General features: G+C 46.4%; 1 protein-coding gene across 2 annotated transcripts in view; it reads left to right on the forward strand.

Moving 5' to 3' along the window:
• The first annotated feature begins 1,076 nt into the window (after nt 1-1,076).
• Nucleotides 1,077-15,998, forward strand: part of LOC137331621 (autophagy-related protein 16-1-like) — a 56,716-nt gene continuing 41,794 nt past the window's right edge. For both annotated transcript variants that reach the window (XM_067995539.1, XM_067995540.1), the window contains exons 1-5: nt 1,077-1,183; nt 4,399-4,492; nt 6,404-6,506; nt 8,670-8,743; nt 10,259-10,510. In XM_067995539.1, coding sequence (XP_067851640.1) covers nt 1,087-1,183; nt 4,399-4,492; nt 6,404-6,506; nt 8,670-8,743; nt 10,259-10,510 — 620 coding nt within the window. In that variant the 5' untranslated portion in view covers nt 1,077-1,086. The remainder of the gene's footprint in view (nt 1,184-4,398; nt 4,493-6,403; nt 6,507-8,669; nt 8,744-10,258; nt 10,511-15,998) is intronic.

Below are 15,998 nucleotides of genomic sequence, written 5' to 3' on the forward strand. Positions count from 1 at the left end.
TCTTATTTACTCTATCAAAACCCTTCATGATTTTGAACACCTCTATGAAATCTCTCCTTAACCGTCTCTGCTCCAATAACCTCTAGTCTCGTCACTTAATTAAAGTCTTTCATCCCTGGTACATCTCCTCTACACCCTCTCTAAAGCCTTGATATCCTTCCTAATGTGTGGTGTCCAGAATTGGACACAATACGCCAACTGGGGTCTAACCAGTGTTTTGTAAAGGTTTAGCATAACTTCCTTGCTTTTGTACTCTATGCCTCTAATTATAAAGCCAAAGATTCTGTATGCCTTTTTAACAGCCTTCTCAACTTGTCCTGCCACCTTCAAAGACTTGTGTACATCCCCAAGTCTCCCTGTTCCTGCACCCCCTTTAAAATTGCACCTTTTAGTTTATATTGCCTCTCCTTATTCTTCCTACCGAAATGAATCACTTCACACTTATTTGTGTTAAATTTCACCTGCCATCTGTCTGCCCGTTTCACCAGTCTATGTCTTCCTGAAGTCTGTTGCTATGCTCCTCACTGTTTACTACATTTCCAAGTTTTGTCATCTGCAAACTTTGAAATTATACCCTTTATACCCAAGTCCAGGTCATGAATATACATCTAAGAGCAGTGGTTGCAACACCGACCCCTGGGGGACACCACTGTACACTTTCCTCCAGTCTGAAAAAACAACCATTCACCACTCTGCTCTGCTTTCTGGCTGAGGTGGGTCGAATGCCCTGCTTCAGTGCTGGAGATTCTGGTATGAGTGACGGGCAGAGCAGTGAGCTCAGCCTGGGCGCCCTGATGCCTTTATTAAACATGGCGGCGACAGTACCACCATTGCTTCATTCTGCGCATGTGCTGCAGCTTTAGGCCCCGCGAATCAGTGGTTTTTTAAAAAAAATCTCCCTGTCTGTGGAATCTTTTCTGCTAAATCACTCGGTGCCAAACGACTCTGGATCGCGGGTGGTGGGTGAACATAGCTCGCGGCTGTCCTGCGGTTTCCACCCCCCCCCCCCCCCTTACGGCGGGCGCGGGGCAGCCCTTATCGTCTTGTGAGCTGCGCCGGAGCGCGGCGAAGGACCCCGGCGGTAAGATGGCGGCGGCAGCGCGCTGGAGGAGGCACATCAGCGAGCAGTTGCGGCTCCGCGACCGGCTGCAGCGCCAGGCCTTCGAGGAGCTGATCCAGGCGTGTGAGTTTGAAGCGGGCTTCGTACCACAGCCAGGGCTCCGGCCCAGCCTGAGGAGCGGATTAGACCTGGGCCCACAGTACCAAACTAAGGGCGGCCTGAGTCTCGGGGGCGAGGGTTAAAACTACTCCCCGGCGCTGCAGGCCCCCCCTCTCTCTGGCGGGAAGGGGGCGGGTGTCTGCTCTGTGCTGACTTAATGGATCGGAGCTTACCTGGGAGACGGGAGCCCCAGCCCCAGCCCCAGTCCCAGCCCCAGCCCCTTGCTCTGGACACCAGTTGAAGGGCAAAGTTCCACTGCACAAGGGAGCCGGTGACCGGTGGAGGGCTGAAGCCCTCAGAGTCGAACACGATCCTTATTTACCTTTTACACGGTTTCTTCTCCGTCTCCTCCTTTCAAGGCTGAAGACTCCCCAAGTTTTTCCAGCCTTTCCCTACAACTCATCTGATGGCTCTTCTCTGCACTGCCTTCAGTGCTTGAATCTTTTTTCTTAGTGACAAGAACTGGATGCAGTTCTCAAGGTGCGGCCTAACCAGAGCTCTGTACCGTTTGATCGCGACTCCCTCTGACTTGTATCCTACTGTTTTGGGCTATATAGTTCAACATTTTATTGGCTTTGTTGATTTGCTGCTCTGTACTGGTTGGACATGTATAGCATCAGACCTACCAGATCATCCTTTGCTATTTAGACTCATAGAATGGTTACAGCACAGAAGGAGGCCATTCGGCCCACTGAGCCTGTGCCGGCTCTTTGTAAGAGCAATTCAGTTAGTCCCATTCCCCTGCAGCCCTGCAAATTTTTTCCCTTCGAGTATTTATCCAATTCCTTTTTGAAAGCCACGATTGAATCATAGAATAGAATCATAGAAAACTTAGGGCACAGAAGGAGGCCGTTCGGTCCATCATGTCCGCACCGGCTGAAAATAAGCCACCCAGCCTAATCCCACTTTCCAGCGCATGGTCCATTTAAAAAAATATGTTGACGGTTTCTGCCTCTACCACCCTTTCAGGCAGTGAGTTCCAGACCCCACCACCCTCTGGATGAAAATATTTTTCCTTAGCTCCCCTCTAATCCTTCTACCAATTACTTTAAATCTATGCCCCCTGGTTTTTGACCTCTCTGCTAAGGGAAATAGGTCCTTCCTGTCCACTCTATCTAGGCCCCTCATAATTTTGTACACCTCAATTTAATCACCCCTCAGCCTCCTCTGTTCCAAAAAGAAAACCCCAGCCTATCCAATCTTTCCTCATAGCTAAAATTCTCCAGTCCCGGCAACATCCTTGTAAATCTCCTCTGTACCCTCTCTAGTGCGATCACATCCTTCCTATAATGTGGTGACCAGAACTGTACACTGTACTCAAGCTGTGGCCTAACCAATGTTTTATACAGTTCCAGCTAATAAAGGAAAGCATTCCATATGCCTTCTTAACCACCTTATCTACATGTCCTGCTACCTTCAGGGATCTGTGGACATGCACTCAAAAGTCCCTCACTTCCTCTACACCTCTCAGTATCCTCCCATTTATTGTGTATTCCCTTGCTTTGTTTGCTCTCCCCAAATGCATTACCTCACACTTCTCCGGATTGAATTCCATTTGCCACTTTTCTGCCCACTTCACCAGTCCATTGATATCTTCCTGCAGTCTACAGCTTCTCTGCTCACTATCAACCACACGGCCAATTTTTGTAACATCTGCAAACTTCTTAATCATGCCCCTTACATTTAAGTCCAAATCATTAATATATATCACAAAAAGCAAGGGACCTAGTACTGAGCCCTGCGTAACCCCACTGGAAACAGCCTTCCAGTCACAAAAACATCCGTCGACCCACTGAGCCAATTTTGGATCCACTTGCCACTCTCCCTTGGATCCCATGGGCTTGTTCTTTTTTGACCAGTCTGCCACGTGGGACCTTGTCAAAAGCCTTGCTAAAATCCACGTAGACTACATCAAATGCACTACCTTCATCGACCCTCCTTGTTACCTCCTCAAAAAATTCAAACAAGTTAGTCAGACACTACCTTCCCTTAATAAATCCATGTCCTTGATTATTCTGTGCCTTTCTAAATGACAGTTTATTTTGTCCCTCAGAATTGATTCTAATAATTTGCCCACCTCTGAGCTTAGACTGACTGGCCTGTAATTACTCGGTCTATCCCTCGCTCCCTTTTTAAACAATGGTACAATGTTAACAGTCCTCCAATCCTCCGGCACCATGCCTGTATCCAGTGAGGATTGGAAAATGATGGTCAGAGCCTCTGCTATTTTCTCTCTTGCTTCTTTTAACACCCTGGGATATATTTCATCCGGCCCTGGTGATTTATCTACTTTCAAAGATGCTAATCCCCTTAATACTTCCTCTCTCACTAAGTTTATTCCATCCAATATTTCACACTCCTCCTCCTTAACTACAATGTCTGTGTCGTCCCTCTCTTTTGTGAAGATAGACGCAAAGTATTCATTAAGAACCGTACCAACATCTTCCTCCTCCACACATAGGTTACCTATCTGCTTCCACTACCCTTTCAGGCAGCGCGTTCCTGATCATAACTACTCGCTGCGTAAAAAAGTTTTTCCTTATCTCAACACCATTCATGGAGTACACGATTGGCTTCTTATTCCTTCCTATGTGCAGTACTTTGCATTTAGTTTTAAGTGAGCTTCTGAATCCTTGTTAATGTAAACCATAAAGAGTCGAGGTCCTAACACCCACTCTCCTATCCCCTCAGTCAGCACTCCCTCACCCAGTCTGACGTTCCTTCCGTAACTACTACCCACTGCTTCCAGCCTATCGACCAGCCATTCCCATACTTTTCTTCAGTAAAGTGGATGGAAAGTCCTCCCTGCAATCTGTAAGACTCCTGAATGAACTGCACTTGGACGATATAAATACGGTTCCTGTTGGCCCCCCTGGGAGTGCCTGATACTGACACTGGGTGTGTTCAATGGGAAGTGTCTCATTCCTTAACACCTTGGTGAGCACGCCATGTCCAAACAAAGTCATGAAAAGAATTATCTTCAAACTTTCTCTCTATTTTTGATGACCCTTCATCATCGACTGGAATCGTTAACCTTACGTTTCTCCACAGATGCTGCTAACCTGCTGCGTGTTTCCAGCATTTTCTGTTTTTAGTTCAGATTTTCAGCATCTGCAGGGTTTTGCAGTTTGTTTTCCTTTTCTGTGCGGCGTTCACCATTTAATGTTCTGTTTTTGCAGACAATAAGCTTCTGGAGAAGTCGGACCTACAAACTGTCCTGGCCGAGAGATTTCAGGGGGAGAAATATGAGCTTCACAACAGACACGACGTTAGGTACGTAGCATGTATGAGTGATCACTCTCCTGTTTACGGTCCCTCTGATTGACTGCTTATAACCCCCGACAGATCACGTTAGTAAATAACATTTTTCCTCCTCCCTTTGACATGCACCATCCCCTGCCTGAGAGAATCATAGAATCAAACATTCAGCACAGAAGGAGGCCATTCGGCCCACCGTGCCTGTGCCAGATCTTTGAAAGAGCTATCCAATTCACCCCACACCCCTGCTCTATCCCCCAATACCCTGTAAATTTTCTCTTTTGAAAGTTATTATTGAATCTACTTCCACCACCCTTTCAGGCAGTGAATTCCAGATCATAACAACTCGCTATAAAATAAATTCTCCTCATCTCCCCTCTGGTTCTTTTGCCAATTATCTTGAATCTGTATCCTACGGTTACTGACCCTCCTGCCAGTGGAAACAGTTTCTCCTTATGTACTCTTTATGAAAACCCTTCAATATTTTTGAACACCTCTATTAAATCTCCCCTTAACCTTCTCTGCTCTAAGGAGAAGAATCCCAGTCTCTCCAGGTAACTGAAGTCCCTCATCATTTGTATCATTCTGGTAAACCTCCTCTGCGCTCTCTCTAAGGTCTTAACATCCTTTCTAAAGCATGGTGACCCCTACCTAGGACGTTGCCAGTGTCACACTGGAAGTGGCCTCCAGGAGGTGCTGATTAAATATCATTTAAATTCTCCCTTGTCGATGCCATTCTTGCTCCCCTCTCCCAAACAAAAACCTAAAACTACCAACATACAGTAATACACCTCACTGTCCCATGTTTTGTTCGTACCATACATAAGAACAAGGAGCAGCTGTCGGCCATACGGCCCCTCGAGCCTGCTCCGCCATTCATTAAGATCATGGCTGATCTTCGACCTCAATTCCACTTTCCCGCCTGATCCCCGTATCCCTTGATTCCCTTAGAGGCTAAAAATGTATCAACCTCAGCCTTGAATATACTCAGCGACTGAGCATCCACAGCCCTCGGGTAGAGAATTCCAAAGATTCACAGCCCTCTGAGTGAAGAAATTCCTTCTCATTTCAGACTTACATGACCGACCCCTTATCCTGAGACTGTACCCCCTAGTTCTAGACTCTCCAGCCAGGGGGAGCATCCTCTCGGCATCTATTGCGGTGTACTTGAATCCCTGGCAAATGTTGATCATTGTGTGGATGGTGATCAGCTGAGTGGGGTTTTCTGCAGCTGTAGTTACTTCTATCACACTGTTGGAAAGTCAATAACCTCCGACGGGAATAAATCGGTCTAAGAAAGCTCGAAGTACTCTGAAGTACAGGGACTGGCCAACAAGTGTTGGGTGACTCCCACAGTTACTCTTCCATTTGGGTTTAGGCTCCCTAGAAATCAGCCAACATTGTAAATCATTTTGATATAATTCTGATTCATTTTAAAATGTGCTACCTCTCCTGTTGGCCCAGCGAGTTTATTCAGTGAGCGGCTGAGTCGCAGAGACTAGAAGGTTGTTGGGTTGGACCCCTGACCTGTGCTGAGTTGGGTGATTGCGACCAGTAGGGGGTTGCTGCACTTGGCCACCACACCCCTGGCTTAGGGAGGGAAATTAGACAGGTTTCCTGCCCCTTGCCGCTATTCGGTGACCCTTGATGGGAAAAGCGCCTCTGTGGATGTTGGGTGAGGACAGATCAGGTTAGGTTAGATTATGACCCTGTTAACACTAACTGACTTGGCTCATACCTGAATAATAGCCACTTGGGCAAAGTGCCGGGGGGAGACTGGCCAGTGGGACCCGTGCCCTGACAAGAAATTGGGTCTTTCAGGGGGAGGGGTGAAAATCTTGCCACGGCTAGAATTGTGCTTTCGTTTTGTTTTTTTGGTTCTGAATTGAAGTTTGTGTTCTCTTGTTGCTTTCCCCGATACGCCAGCCCAGCCGCCGATGGGTCGCGGAATGAGGCCACGCAGGAAGTTGCCCAGATGCGGATCCGTCACCAGGAAGAGCTCACAGACCTCCACAAGAAGCGTGGTGAAGTGCGTGTGTATGCATGAAACAAAAAGCTGCTTGTCCGTCCTACCCTGCTATCAGCTCCTGTCGTGGGTTCCACTGCTCGCTTACCCTACCCCCAATAAAGCTCCTGTTGTGGGTTACACTGCTCCTTGTCCTACCCCCATTAAAGCTCCTGTCGTGGGTTACACTGCTCGCTTACCCTACCCCCAATAAAGCTCCTGTCATGGGTTACACTGCTCGCTTACCCTACCCCCAATAAAGCTCCTGTCGTGGGTTACACTGCTCCTTGTCCTACCCCATTAAAGCTCCTGTTGTGGGTTACACTGCTCCTTGTCCTACCCCATTAAAGCTCCTGTTGTGGGTTACACTGCTCCTTGTCCTACCCCATTAAAGCTCCTGTTGTGGGTTACACTGCTCCTTGTCCTACCCCCAATAAAGCTCCTGTCATGGGTTACACTGCTCCTTGTCCTACCCCATTAAAGCTCCTGTTGTGGGTTACACTGCTCCTTGTCCTACCCCATTAAAGCTCCTGTCATGGGTTACACTGCTCCTTGTCCTACCCCATTAAAGCTCCTGTTGTGGGTTACACTGCTCCTTGTCCTACCCCATTAAAGCTCCTGCCTGGGAGCTGTTTTAACTGTCCTACCGTCCTGTCAGCGCCTTCCAGAAAGAACTGCGGAAATGGATCCCTTCGCTGTAAATTTGCATCGGACTGCTTATTGAAGGTTTAAAGCTTTTATACCAGAGGTTAGAGAATGTGTGTAATTCTTGAGCGATGAATAACTTTCAAACTGAGAATTACATGGTTCATTGATGTCTTGATGGTCAGAGCTCCCTTTGCGTTTCTCTTGTGTGAAATGGCCTTAATGTATTTGGCCATTTGACCAATGGGGGAAGCGTGGATAAGTAGCATGTTTGCTCGCTGTTCCCTGCTTCTGCCTCTGTGCAGAACACCCCCATTCAGTGAAGCTTAACTCGTACATTGCTCCTCGGGATTTCAGAAGGGAGGATTGCAAATTGGGGAGGAAATGACTTTTACTTTTTTTTCTTCCTCTCCTGAAGGGGCTGACTCTATCTGAGGTAGAGTTTCACCAACAGACACCTTTCAGTACCTCGTCCAGGTGGCCATCCTGGATGTAACAGGAGTCAAGCTGACCCTCACTCCACTGTCTGTGGAGGGGATGCCTCATGGTGTATTTATATCATTAGTGTACGTGACACAGGCCTTGTGATCGTGGCTGTTTTATTTTTGTTTCCTATTCTCTGCTGCCTTTCTTCGTGGGTGTTGATTCATGATGGGGTGCATTTCCACAGATGCCAAGGGACCTCTCCGCGCTTCGCCCAAGTGTGAGCCGAGACAGTGAGCGACACCGGGGCCATTCAACCATGGCGGGGTATTACAGCGGAGCTCAGATCCCGTCTTTGCTTAGTGTCATCTGACGCACCCTTGGCACAGGATAGCAGGAGCGGAAACCTAGGCTGTTTCTTCCCTCCCTCCCTCCCAAACCCAGGGCTACTTGGGGCCAGTCCTTACCGCTGATCAACACAAACCAAGAATCAAGCCCGGCGCTTCTGGTCACTGGGGCTGGCTGTCGCATTCTGTGGTCTGTATAGCCTATTAAGTATTTGGGTATGTGACTAGAAACGTTGGTCAGTTCTGTGTGCAAACTCTTTGAAAGTGAACCTGCTGTATGTATTTATTTAAATTGCTTTGTACTCTGATTGTCCCCGTGTGCTCTGGCACTTTTCTGGCAACACCCGCAGTGGCGGCCGTGATATTTGGTGCCCCTGTATATTGGCACGGATGTATCGAAGAGCATTCTAAACACAGAGAGATAAACTAAAAGCACATTAATAACACATGGCAGTAACCTGCCTTATAGCAGGAATGCAAGTAAATCAGCCAGCACCTGACTCTCTGCAATCATTTGCTCTCTGTGGTGGTCACTTCTTATGAAATTTCTCTTAATCCATTTCTGCACCCAGTAACCCAAAATATTCGATATTGGAAATGATTCGGCCGATTGATCCATAATGGAGGAGGGTGATGCATATAGGGGCATTTTAAAGACACTGGTTAGAATGGCCGTTGGTTAAACTGGTCAGTGCATGTGGTACTGGGGGCTTGCATTGTCCTTTGGGCTATGCTGAGTTTTTCTCATCTTGTGTTTTTGTTCCTCCCTCAGCTTGCCCAGAACGTGATTGAACTCAATAGCCAACTGCAGAAAAAGGACAAAGAGATCCATGCAAATGAAGTAAAGTAAGTGGCAACTAGCAAGGGTTCAGAGATTTTTCCCTATCCGTTATCGGATTGTATGATTTTTTTTTTTCTATCCTGTATTGGATTACTATTTTTCCTTTATCCTGTTTTGGATTGAGATTTTCTCCTTCTGTCATATCACACACTACGTGACCAGTCTGACAGTAGTGAACTAGTGCATAGAGCGTTCACACACCATGTGACCAGTCTGACAGTAGTGAACCAGTGCGTAGAGCGTTCACACACCATGTGACCAGTCTGACAGTAGTGAACCAGTGCATAGAGCGTTCACACACCATGTGACCAGTCTGACAGTAGTGAACCAGTGCATAGAGCGTTCTCACACCATGTGACCAGTCTGACAGTAGTGAACCAGTGCATAGAGCGTTCACACACCATGTGACCAGTCTGACAGTAGTGAACCAGTGCGTAGAGCGTTCACACACCATGTGACCAGTCTGACAGTAGTGAACCAGTGCATAGAGCGTTCACACACCATGTGACCAGTCTGACAGTAGTGAACCAGTGCATAGAGCGTTCTCACACCATGTGACCAGTCTGACAGTAGTGAACCAGTGCATAGAGCGTTCACACACCATGTGAACCAGTGCGTAGAGCGTTCACACACCATGTGACCAGTCTGACAGTAGTGAACCAGTGCATAGAGCGTTCACACACCATGTGACCAGTCTGACAGTAGTGAACCAGTGCATAGAGCGTTCACACACCATGTGACTAGTCTGACAGTAATGAACCAGTGCTTAGAGCGTTCACACATCTCGTGACCAGTCTGACAGTAGTGAACCATGGCTGTCCAAGATCCCTTTTGGCTAAAACCTGGCAATAGTTCAACTGCCCGGCCTCTCTGATGACGAATGGTGGCTCATATGATAAGGGAAGAGGGAGTCTTAACAGAACAGTTGGTAACTCAAATCTTCCTTAATACCTTCACAGTATGTGCCGGCATGTCATTCGAGCATCGCAAATAACACATCCAAGCCTGATCCTGTCGTGTTACGACATCCACTCATTAACTTTACAGCAGGGCTCGCTAAGTAGTGATCAGGGACAGGAGCACTGATCGATTTGATTCCCCTCCCCAGTCTTGGACGTTAAAGCCAGTTGTTAGCACTGCAGCTGCTATCACACCTGAGATCAGCTCACTCGACAGCGACTGGGAATTGACCATGGGACCTTCTACTCTGTGCAATTTAGCCGCTAACTGAATTATCCAGTGAAACATTGGAGGAGACGTGAAAGACCGGCCAGTCCTGGGTCCTCTCGGCTCCGACACTTCCCAGCTGCCATCCATAGGAGAGAAAGTTGCTGATCGCTCTGAGCCTTTGAAGTTGGCTTGGGGGTGCGGGAGGAAAAAACTTGTAATAATTTAAAGAAGATGGGGTGGCTCATTGGATCGAAAGCTTACTTCCCTCCCTACTTGCCTTCTCCTTTTAAGGTAGTCACACCATCTGTAACTCTGTAATTCTGCCCAGCCTGTGTGTGTTTTCTTTTAAGGATGGCGGACTATGAGAAGCAGATGCAACAGCTGGAGAGCGAGTGTCAGGAGCTGCGGAACAAGCTCCAGGAACTGGAGCAAGCCAATCAGACGCTGAAGGACGAATACGACGCCCTCCAGATCACCTTCAACGCTCTCGAGGAGAAGTTGCGGAAAACTTCCGATGAAAACCGGGAGCTAATCTCGCGCTGGATGGCCGAGAAAGCGCAGGAGGCTAATCGGTTGAATGCTGAAAATGAGAAGGATTCCTGGTACGGTTTAAAGTGTATGGCTCTTTGTATAGATTAAATGTCATCCCACTGATAGCAGGCGGCTCCGAAGTGGGTTTGTGGCATGGACTAGCCATTTTTTGTTTAGTTGATTTGTTCTCTGATATGGGCAGCACTGGCAAGACTGCGGTTATTACCCATCCCTAATTGCCCTGGCAGCCTCCCTTCCTTGAATGAATGGTTATACAGGCCAATTCATAGCACGTTAAGAATCAACTGAACAGTGTGGACCAGAGTGATGTGTAGGCCAGACTTGGTCCCTTTCCTGAATGACATTAGTGAATCAGTTCCAGCAGCTTTCGTGGTTATTTTTTTCTGGTGCCAGCCCACAAATTACCAGATTTACTGAATTCACTTTCACAATTCGTGACCTAGTGCAGTACCATAATATAAGGGGCAAAGAGGGTGAGGAATTTTTGAAATGTGTTCGGAACATAGGAACAGGAGTAGGCCATTCAGCCCCTCGTGCCTGCTCCACCATTTGATAAGATCATGGCTGATCTGTGATCTAACTCCATATACCTGCCTTTGGCCCATATCCCTTAATACCTTTGGTTGCCAAAAAGCTATCTATGTCAGATTTAAATTTAGCAATTGGGCTAGTATCAATTGCGGTTTGCAGAAGAGCGTTCCAAACTTCTACCACCCTTTGTGTGTAGAAATGTTTTCTAATCTCATTCCTGAAAGGTCTGGCTCTAATTTTTAGACTGTGCCCCCTACTCCTAGAATCCCCAACCAGCGGAAATAGTTTCTCTCTCTCCACCCTATCTGTTCCCCTTAATATCTTATAAACTTCGATCAGATCACCCCTTAACCTTCGAAACTCCAGAGAATACAACCCCAATTTGTGTAATCTCTCCTCGTAACTTAACCCTTGAAGTCCGGGTATCATTCTAGTAAACCTACGCTGCACTCCCTCCAAGGCCACTATGTCCTTCCGAAGGTACGGTGTCCAGAACTGCTCACAGTACTCCAGGTGTGGTCTAACCAGGGTTTTATATAGCTGCAGCATAACTTCTGCCCCCTTGTACTCTGGTCCTCTAGATATAAAGGCCAGCATACCATTAGCCTTATTGATTATTTTCTGTACCTGTTCATGACACTTCAATGATCTCTTTACCTGAACCTCTAGGTCCCTTTGGACATCCACTGTTTTTAACTTTTTACCATTTTGAAAGTACCCTGTTCTATCCTTTTTTGATCCAAAGTGGAAAACCTCACATTTGCCACAGTTTTGCCCATTCACCTAATCTATCAATATCCCTTTGTAATTTTATGTTTTCATCTACACTGCTTACAATGCCACCAATCTTTGTGTCATTGGCAAACTTAGATATGAGACTTTCTATGCCTTCATCTAAGTCGATAATAAATATTGTGAATAATTGAGGCCCCAAGACAGATCCCTGCGGGACTCCACTAGTCACATCCTGCCAATGTAAGTACCTACCCATTATCCCTACTCTCTGCCGCCTTTCGCTCAGCCAACTTCCTAACCAAGTCCGTACTTTTCCCTCGATTCCATGGGCTTCTATCTTAGCTAACAATCTCTTATGTGGGACTTTATCAATGCCTTCTGGAAGTCCATATAAATAACATCCATTGACATTCCCCTGTCCACTACTTTAGTCACCTCTTCAAAAAATTCAATCAGGTTTGTCCGGCACGACCTACCTTTCACAAATCCATGCTGGCTCTCTCTGATTAACTGAAAATTCTTGAGGTGTTCAGTCACCCTATCCTTAATTATAGACTCCAGCATTTTCCCCACAACAGATGTTAGGCTAACTGGTCTATAATTCCCTGGTTTCCCTCTCTCTCTCCTTTCTTAAAAGCGGAGTGACATGTGCAATTTTCCTTGTGCAGTGTTCAGGATAACTTTCTTGACCAGTATGTTTCCGGCCCAACGAGGAAGGAGGTATTGCTGGACTTGGTTCTAGAGAATGAGGCGGGCCAAGTGGAGCAAGTGTCAGTGGGGGAGCATTTAGGGAGCAACAATTATAGTATCACAAGGCTTAGAATAGCTATGGAAAAGGACACAGACCACTCTAAAGTAAAAATACTCAATTGGAGGAGGGCCAATTTCAGTAGTTTGAGAACTCATCTGCCCGGGTAAATTGGAATCAAAGATTGGCAGGCAAAACTGTATTTGAACAATGGACGGCCTTCTAGGTACATTCCCGCGAGGGAAAAAGGTAGGGCAATTAAAGCCGGAGCTCCCTGGATGACAAAAGAGATAGAGAGTAAGATGAAGTGGAAAAAAGTGGCATATGACAGATGTCAGGTGGATAACATGTGAGAACCAGGCAGAATATAGAAAGTTCAGAGGGGAAGTAATAAAGTAAATCAGAGGGGCAAAGAGAGAGTATGAGAACAGACTGGCAGCCAACATAAAAGGGAATTCAAAAGTCTTCTACATTAATATAAATAGTAAATGGGTAGTAAGAGGAGGGGTGGGGCCGATTAGGGACCATAAAGGAGATCTACTCATGGAGGCAGAGGGCATGGCCGAGGTACTAAATGAGTACTTTGCATCTGTCTTTACCAAGGAAGAAGATGCTGTCAGAATCTCAGTAAAGGACGATATAGTTAAGATACTGGATAGGCTAAAAATTGATAGAGGTACTAGAAAGGCTGGCTGTACTTAAAGTAGATAAGTCATCCGGTCCGGATGTGATGCATCCTAGGTTGCTGACGGAAGTAAGGGTGGAAATTGCAGAGGTACTGGCCATAATCTTCCAAACATCCGTAGATACGGGGGTGGTGCCAGAGGACTGGAGAATTGCAAATGTTACACCATTGTTCAAAAAAGGGTGTAAGGATAAACCCAGCAACTACAGGCCAGTCAGTTTAACCTCGGTGGTGGGGACATTTTTAGAAACGATAATCTGGGACAGAATCAACAGTCACTTAGACGAGTGTGGATTGATCAGGGAAAGCCAGCACGGATTTGTTAAAGGCAGATCGTGTTTAACTAACCTGATAGAGTTTTTTGATGAGGTAACAGAGAGGGTAGATGAGGGCAATGCAGTTGATGTGTATATGGACTTTCAAAAGGCTTTTGATAAAGTACTGCATCATCAAGATTGCAGCCCATGGAATAAAGGGAGCAGTAGCAACATTGGTACAGAATTAGCTAAGTGACAGGAAACAGAGAATAGTGGTGAACGGTTGTTTTTCGGACTGGAGGGAGATGTATAGTGGTGTTCCCCAGGGGTTGGTGCTGGGACCAGTACTTTTCTTGATATACGTTAGTGACTTTGACTTGGACTTGGGTGTACATGGCACAATTTCAAAATTTGCAGATGACACAAAACTTGGAAGGGTAGCAAACAGTGAGAAGGATAGTGGTAGACTTCAAGAGGATATAGACAGGCTGGTGGCATGGGCGGACACGTGGCAGGTGAAACTTAACGCAGAAAAATGCGAAGTGATGCATTTTAGTAGGAAGAATGAGGAGAAGCAATATAAACTAGAGGGCACAATTCTAAAAGAGGTACAGGAACAGAGAGATCTGGGAGTATATATGCACAAATTGTTGAAGGTGGCAGGGCAGGTTGAGAAAGCGATTTAAAAAAAGCATATGGGATCCTGGGCTTTATAAATATAGGCATAGAGTACAGAAGTAAGGAAGTCATGATGAACCTTTATAGAACACTGGTTTGGCCACAACTGGAGTATTGTGTCCAGTTCTGGGCAACGCACTTTAGGAAAGATGTGAAGGCCTTAGAGAGGGTGCAGAAGAGATTTACTAGAACGATTCCAGGGATGAGGGATTTTAGTTACGTAGATAGACTGGGGAAGCTGGGGTTGTTCTCCTTGGAAGAGAGAAGGTTGCGAGGAGATTTGATAGAGGTATTCAAAATCATGAAGGGTCTAGACAGAGTAGATAGAGAGAAACTGTTCCCATTGACAGAAGGGTCAAGAACCAGAGGACATCCATTTATGGTGATTGGCAAAAGAACTAAAGGTGACATGAGGAAAAACATTTTTACACAGTGAGCAGTTAGGATCTGGAATGCACTGCCTGAGAGGGTAGAGGAGGCAGATTCAATCATGATCTTCAAAAGAAGACTGGATAAGTACTTGAAAATAAAAAATTTGCAGGGCTGCGGGGATAGGGCGGGAGAGTGGGACTAGCTGGATTGCTCTTGCATAGAGCCGGCGTGGACGTGATGGGCCGAATGGCCTCCTTCCAAGCTGTAACTGTTTTATGATTATGTATAAGCTATTGCACTACTGTACTATGTGCTCTTTCAGTGAGAATGAGGGCTAAACCTGGGAGCCACGGCCAGAATTTTTCCTGGGTGAACGGACGTGCCTGCTGGCAGCGTATGTACGTTTGTTCACGTCTTTTGATTGTAAAAAGTTTGGAATGACGTTACATTACCCCCTGTAATATAAAGCTGACCGGGGCCTTTGCTGGCATTGGTCTGCATCTGGCCTCTATGCTGTTTGGAACTGAGTAAGATGCATAGAAATGGCAGGTACCTTGATACTGCCTTATCTCCATGGCACTGAGTCCCCAAGTACTAACTGTAGGCATTCTCCGTGTTAAACTGGTTAGCTTTGCTGCTGTATATTGGTGCTTTACTGTGTGCACAAGTACCACATTAAGCTGAGGTCTCGCGTGGTAAGATTTCCGATGTTGGCTGTCAAGTTCTGTGTGCCAGGGACACCGAGGCACTGTGATAGTCTGCTTCGTTATTTTCGTAATTGTGCTGTGTTCAGCACAAGAGGGACCAACTTGCATTAGGAATAAAAACTGCTCCTAAATGGAAAGTACATACAGGAGTCAAAGAAAGTCTGCATTCTGGGTATCCGGAGTTTAAATGATGAGGTTTTGTTGAATTGATAAGTTCAGAAAAGACCAATTCATACTGCAGAGGGAAAGTAGGCATCCCTGCTGTTGATACTGAGAACTGGTTCTGTGCTGGGCTCTGCGAGCGATCGCTTGAACAGGTTCTGTACTGGGCCCCCCTGTGTGTTGGAGGAAGGGTGAATTCATTGAACTGGTTCTGTATCTAGTTACTGTGCAGGGGAAATTACCTGAACTAGTTCTGTACTGTATCTGGGCTCCATTGGAAAAGGGGAATTACTTGAACGGGTTCTATATCTGGCTCCATGAGGGAATACTTGAACTGGTTTGGTTATGGAGGGGCCCAGTTGTATGGTTTATTTCATATGTGCCCCAAATTAAAGTGAATGCTTTTAATTTTTAAAAAAAACCTTCGGTGAGCAAAGTTGCCAAATGGCTTGGGAAGGAACTCCAACGTGAAGAAGATTGTCAGTCAGCACAGGAGGATCCTGCAATTTACGCTGGTCAGGTGAGGCCATACCTTTGCTTTAGTGCCGACTAAGAACTTAGTTTGACTGTTTATGGGAGGAACCGGATCAAACTGGGGGATGAATCTTTCCGTTTAGCTGCTTCAAAGTGGGGCCCCACTGCACGACTAATGACCTATGACCT

The sequence above is a fragment of the Heptranchias perlo genome, chromosome 13 (genome assembly GCF_035084215.1).
Source record: "Heptranchias perlo isolate sHepPer1 chromosome 13, sHepPer1.hap1, whole genome shotgun sequence".
NCBI classification, from domain to species: domain Eukaryota; kingdom Metazoa; phylum Chordata; class Chondrichthyes; order Hexanchiformes; family Hexanchidae; genus Heptranchias; species Heptranchias perlo.